This window comes from Panthera uncia, chromosome A2 (genome assembly GCF_023721935.1).
Source record: "Panthera uncia isolate 11264 chromosome A2, Puncia_PCG_1.0, whole genome shotgun sequence".
Classification (NCBI taxonomy): Eukaryota; Metazoa; Chordata; class Mammalia; order Carnivora; family Felidae; genus Panthera; species Panthera uncia.
In genome coordinates, this window is record NC_064816.1 from 106,209,545 (window position 1) to 106,216,477 (window position 6,933).

At 42.6% G+C, this 6,933-nt stretch overlaps 1 protein-coding gene across 3 annotated transcripts in view; it reads right to left on the minus strand.

Annotated features, from left to right (window-relative positions):
• Positions 1 to 5,041, minus strand: part of SNX13 (sorting nexin 13) — a 135,694-nt gene extending 130,653 nt beyond the window's left edge. For 2 of the 3 annotated variants that reach the window (XM_049642876.1, XM_049642874.1), the window contains exon 1: positions 4,830 to 5,041. In XM_049642876.1, the coding sequence (XP_049498833.1) occupies positions 4,830 to 4,841 (12 nt within the window). In that variant the 5' untranslated portion in view covers positions 4,842 to 5,041. The remainder of the gene's footprint in view (positions 1 to 4,829) is intronic. The other variant, XM_049642875.1, reaches the window with a different exon arrangement.
• Positions 5,042 to 6,933: the final 1,892 nt, after the last annotated feature.

Here is a 6,933-nt window from a genome sequence, read left to right on the forward strand (position 1 = left end):
GGGGGGGGGGAGGGAGGCAAATTCTTCCTCCCTCCATGTGTCCTATTCTGGCACTCAATGGATTACATAGTTTAGATAGTGAGCATCTACAATGGAAGAGCAATCTACTTTAAAGAGACCACTGACTCAAATGCTAATCTCATCCTCACCCAGTACACCCTAAGAGACACACCCAGAAATAATGTTTAATCTTGACCCTCCGTGGCCAAACTGACAAAATTACCCATCACATGGTTAAACAACTTTGCCATTGGGGCTCCTGGGTGGCTCAGTCGGTTACGCGTCTGACTTCAACTCAGGTCACGACCTCGCGGTCCGCGAGTTCGAGCCCCGCGTCCGGCTCTGGGCTGATGGCTCAGAGCCTGGAGCCTGCTTCCGATTCTGTTTCCCTCTCTCTCTGCCCCTCCCCCGTTCATGCTGTGTCTCTCTCTGTCTCAAAAATAAATAAACGTTAAAAAAAAAAAATTTAAACAACTTTGCCATATAATGCAAATTCTATCACGTTCTTTGAGAGCAAATCACCTATCAAAAGCTATGAGAAATCCTGAAAGAACAAAGCAATTATCTTCCTTTGTGCAAATATCTTCAAAATGTATTTGAAACACAAAATTTTATTCCGTTAACAACTATTAACCTGGAACTTTTAAAAGTGCTACAGAGTACATCTTTTCCCATCTGTATCATACTTGTTAACCACAAAATCAACAATTTAGTATTAATATCTAAAAACCAACAAATCTGGGTGGCAGTGACTTAACACCAACGTAAACCTTTTTTAACATCTACTAATGCCTCACATTTGCACACAACTCAAACTATTAAGTTTAAACAGCTACAACTTTTCACTCCATATTTTTAAAAGCACACACAAATGTCAACAGGCTGACTGATAACTGGGTGTTAGGCAAAAACAATCTCCTGAGTATACCACAGCTCTGGTTCAAATTCAACACATTTTCTTGTATCTTCTATAGCTTTAGTTCTCTGTTAATAATAAATGCTCAGAATAATAACCTTAATAGCTTTTGAAAAAAGTTTAAAAATATGTTTAATGAAAATTCACTGATAAATATTTCATTATATTCTAATGCTGTGAAAATTCAGATTTTAACAAATCCTTAAGTAAACATCCCAGACCCTAATTATGATATATGGAAATTTACACTTATTTTTAAAAAGAGAGTGGTGGAGGAAGAGTGGGTATGAAACAAATAATTTTCAAGTATACTATGACAAATAAGAGTAACATTAAGAGTAAGACGTCCTAAAGGGCAAAGACAGAAGGGGAAAAATAATTTAAACATTTAAAACAAACAAAGCTGTCATCCCTATATGGAAAATGCAAAAGACACACAGATATGTCTAGCAAGTCTCATAAATATTTCAATTATATTGAGAATGAAAATAATACAAATTGAAGTCAAAAGGTTTAAATCAGAAACTATGCTACCTCCTCTTTTAAAAAATAAGGGGGGGGGGGGGGCACCTGGGTGGCTCAGTTGGTTGAGTGGCCGACTTCGGCTCGGGTCATGATCTTGCGGTCAGTAAGTTCAAGCCCCGCGTCGGGCTCTGTGCTGACAGCTCAGAGCCTGGAGCTTGTTTCAGATTCTGTGTCTCCCTCTCTCTGACCCTCCCCCGTTCATGCTCTGTCTCTGTCTCAAAAATAAATAAACATTAAAAAAATTTTTTTTTTAAATAAGGGGGGGGGACGGGGGCAGAAGAACCTACTGGTGCTCTACTTTCAAATCACACCAATCTATCATATCACAGGTTTCAAAGTTCAATGTACATATTAATTTGCTGAATTGAGTAATTTTTCCTTGTAGCTTAGTATGGCCCTTAATTGCTCACATGAATGGTTTCTCATTTCTGAAAAGGTTTCAAAGATCTATTTTGACAAAATGCAAAACTGAAAAGTTTCATATGAATGTTTATCACTACTGTTATTATTATGTATCTATATACTTGGCATCCCTACTTTGGTTCAAAAACAAAAACCAAAAAACCTAAACCTAAAAATAGTATACTGATGACTATCGATTACAAAAGAAAATCAATGACACATTCCATACTGAGCCACAAAAACAGCACACAATTTGGAATAAGACGACCTAGGTATGATTCCCAGCTCCACCACTTGTTATATAATTTTAAGCCAACTATTTTAACTGAGTCTCTGTCTTCTCACCTGGCTAATGAGAATAGTATCTCCTACCTCAATGCTGAGATGCAAAAGACCCAAGCAGATAGTACCACTCACCACTTTCTAAGCATAGTATACACTTGTTGAACAAGAGAATCTTCTGTAACACAGCTCGTAACTAAATATTTTGAAATCTAACATGAATTAAATCACCTCTTCACCTCCCCTAATGCCTCCTGATCTGTGTTAAAACTAAGAGAAGCAGTAAAATAAAGTACTACACTACTAATTTTTTAGTAACCAATATGGAGTACAATTTTATATCTACGATATTTCAAAATAGGACTATTTTTCAGACTTAAAAAAAAAAGCTAAAGCAAGAAGTCTTTCTTAAGTAATGATAAGTCTCAGTTTACCTACTGACAATATTCAGACAAGAAATAGTGTATTATTAACATCGATCAAGAGAGCTGAAAATTACTGAAAGCTAAATAGAATTCTGTACTGAGTCAGGAGATGGGATTCAAGTTTCGTATTTGCAACTAATAACTGCTTGACCTTGGACAAGTCCCTGGGCTTCAGTTTTCTAATCTATAAAATGAATACTAAAAACCAAAGATAAAATCCAAGTGCCGTTTAATCTGGGCCTTTCTCCGGAGAGGCAATCCCACATAGTAGTTAAGAGAATGGACTCAGCAGGAACTGCCACTGACTCTGCCACTTACAAGTTGCACACCGGTAGACACACAACGCACCAGAGGACACCTTTTTTTTTTTTTAATGTTTAAAAAATTTTTAATGTTTATTTATTTTTGAGCTAGAGGCAGAGCACGAGCAGGGGAAGGGCAGAGAGAGAGGGAAACACGGTATCTGAAACAGGCTCCAGGCTCTGAGCTCTCGGCACACAGACCGACACGGGGCTCAAACCCACAAACCGTGGAATGACCTGACACAGAGGGACACAACCTACTGAGCACTCAGGTGCCCCAGCACTACAGTACTTCTTACTAGCATCAATGGTTTACTGCTTAAAATATTTCCCTGAAACACAAAATCGTTTTACAGTACAGAAACTTAGAAGGCACAGTCCTTCCACATCAAGACACTAGCATTTTACTAGCAGACACAGAGCTCATATGACAGCATTACAACTTTTTACAACATGCTAACCTAAGCCAAGTTTCATCAAAAGATCATAAAATATCGTACATTAGAGACAGCACTGAAACCTTGTTAGAAGGCTAATTGTTCTCACCAAAATATCACAGTGAAGGTAAAAATAGAACTGCTACTTAGGTCTTTTTTTTTTTTTAACCTAATACTGCTAATGAAAACAGAAACTTATACCATAATCTCCGGGAATAAAATAAACTCCAGGATGCAAAATAATGTGGAATTTAAAAATATAAAGTGAAATGCAAACTATTAGAGATAATTAGTTCATTAAAGTCAGCCAGTAAAATATTTACCAGATACATCATACTCCAGGCTCTGTGCGTACATTATGTGCAAATACCAAGTGTGAACTTCCTCAGAATTAATCAAATGGTAAAGGCAAGTAAATGCTTTTTCATCACATTTTCACGCCACAAAAGCCACTCATCTACAAACGTTTTTATTTCCTTTTGGCCCAGGTAGGAAGGAATACTGCCCATTAAAACTGTTTCCTTTCCTTAGTGCAGCCCACAAAGATGCCCAAACTAGTAGTCCCTGACAGCTGATACCAGAACCTTCACAGGACTTCAAGCGAGTAACTTCTAAGACATTTGCTCAAATCCACAAGCTGCACAGTTTATCTTCAGTGACGCCCACACCACCACATAGCACTATACCTAACTGTTAACCGGGGTCAAGTATCTGATGAGATCAATTTAATTCCTCCCCTGAACGTATTGCTAGTAAGGAACTCTACTTCTTCAAAAAGTCTGCTTTTTGCAATGGACATCAAGCACTAGAAAAGGGAAACTGACTGGCTAGTCATAGTTGCCCTACTTCCATTTCAGGTCCAAACGAGGGAAAAAAAAAAAAAAAGCTATTCCACGGAGAGTATCAAGGGAGCCTTAAGCAAATCAAGAGTGTAGATGCTAAACTGAACTTTCTGATTCCTACGATTTAAAAGGGTGACAATGGGTGGGGGTTAGAGGGGGAGGTGAGATAACTGGGCTATCCAAGTGTGGCTTGAGAAAAAAGGTCCACTTCACGAAGTAGTCAAAGTAGGGGGTAGGAAAAAACGGTCTGGCCAAGTGACAAACCCAGGATGCTGACCGAGCTTGGAGGTGGAGGGCCCTGGAGGCCAGGGACCGGAGAAGGGAGATCTCGGGCAAACCGTAGGGGAACAGCAGCACCAACGCAGAGACCAACGCTGCCACGGAGCAGCGTGTAAGGGGACACCACGAAGGAAACGATGAGTTAGGAGGTAGCGACAGCAAGAGGGTGGCCAGTGCCACGGGCGACGGGCAAGTGGCAACTACGAAAGAAGAGGCACAGCAGCCGGAGGTGGTGGGACTCTGTTGAGTCAGCACAGCTCCTATTCAGGGGGCACTTGTAGGATCCCCGTTGCTCTTCGGGCCCCGGGGCCCGCTACGGAGGGTCGGGACCGCGGTCAGGAGAAACGCTGTTCTCGGAAGAGCTGGCGCCGGCCCCTTCCCCATTTCACAGGTAAACACTGGCCGCCGTCGCCGCTTACCTCTGTTAACATTATTACACCCCGGGGAAGTGAGCTCCTCCCTAGCCTCGCCGCATGGCAACAGCCGTAGCAGCAGCGAAAACTGCCGGAGCCGCCGCCAACGGCCGAAACAGCTCCTTCAGTCGTCTCCCGGGCGGCGGCTTTACTCGGCTTCGCTGGCTTCCCCCCGGCCCGGCTGCTCGCGACGGACGCGCCGCCATCTTGGAAGAGCGACGTCCGCGTCTCTCTGCGACGTGCGCTTCCATTGGTGGGCGCAGGAGCCGCCGGCGACTCGTGACCGTCTCCATGGCGCCGGCGCGTGGGGAAGCGGAGGCGGGCGCCTCGCGGCCCACTCGGCCACCGCGGTGAGGCCTCCAAAGCTGGGTTCCCAGGGTAACTTGCGATTGCCGGTAGTAGAGACGGGGCCCAGTGTGAGGCCAGCCCGGGAGCGGGCGCGCTAGCCCTCCGGGTTGGGTCGTTCTCCGCGGCTCGCCGGCGTAGGCCGGCCCTAGGGTGGAGTGAGATGGGCAGAGGCCGAGCCTTCGACTGATAGCGCTGCGGACCTCGCGCTTCTCGGGAACTGGGAGGCAGATGTCCTGTAGACAAACTTCCCTCTGGCATTTCCTTTGCACAGCGGCGACCGAAGAGCACGCGGAGGCTCGGTTCCCTCCACGGTCTGGGGTTAAATATGATCTGAAACTGCTCCTCACGCAGTCCCTCTCTTCTTGAACTTTGACAGAAACTTTCCTTTGTCCTTAACCAATCGTCAGCGAGCCCTCTTTTGGGGTGTGCGACAGGTTGTAGAATTGATACAGGCATATCAGCTTTACCCAGGATCCTAGCACTTAGGACGGTCGCTGATTAAGTGATTGGCCAGCACCTACATCACAATGAGATCTTAGTTTTGCTTTTTCTAAGAGACCTCTTAAAAAAAATAATAAAGCCACTTTTGCTTTTTAGCTGTCATCTTTTACAGCTCTACTAGCCTCTTGATACAATGTGTCTGGTGTATCAGTGTGAGCAGATTTCAGCAAGTGGCATTGTAGCTAGTGCCAAGCTGAAATGGGACTGAACTCTGGCCCTCAGTGTGCATTCAAAGAAGCCCATGAGACTGACACCATTCTGAATCTACCACTAGATGAGTTACAATATGTGGAGTTAGAGGCAGTCCCTTCTACCTGAATTTTAACGAAAGTGGTTTACCTGAACCTGCTGTCAAAGCGTGTTGTTCTGTTGTGTGTTAGAAATTAGTTTAGAAGGAAATTGAAGATTTTCAGATTTGATATGCAGAACCCTTCCATCTTTTTTTATGAGGGGTACAAAAGCACTTTGAAAACTAACGTCGTTCATTCCCCTTTTCCCGAATCTCCTTCCTTAACAACGGTACTATTCTATAAAATGAAATTTGCTTAATACATTACTATTATAGTCTCAAAATATTACAAACTTGTGTTATCTCTATTGTATCCTCCCCAAGGAAACAAAACTATTTAGGTAGTTAGGTAAAAAATCAAGAAAAACCCTCATTTTGCCCAATTCAACTAATTGAGGCAAAGTAGTTTTTGTTTTGATACACATCTGATACATAGTTTCCGTATTCCTGGGCCAGCAGAATTCTGACCTCTGCAACACAATAAAATGTGTTACTAGTATTGACAGATTAAGCCATGATAGGAAATACGATTGGAAAATACTATCTGGACTAAGATATTAAGGGAAACTAAGAGATACTAGAGACAAGGAAGCTGGAAAAAGATATTGTTCCAACCTGTAAGTAAGAAAACAGAGAAGGAGACTTGTTAATATTTAAGACACCAACTAGTGAATTACAACTATAATTTAGGTGTCTAGCCTAAGTATTTAACTTTTTGCACATATTTTCCCATTACAGAAGTAATACATTTTCACTTGGTCTAAAGGTAGTAAAGTAAGTGTAGGCATTACTTGAGTTTATACCAACCTGTAATATGACCCGGACATGCTTTTAATATTTAAGAGTTTATCTGTAGACCTAGGAGAGAGAAAGCCAAAATCATCAGCTCCCAGTTTTCTCAGCGAGCGTCCTTTCTGTGACCTAAAAAACCTTATGCTAGCTAGCCTTGCAGGTCTCTCCTCACATCCACTG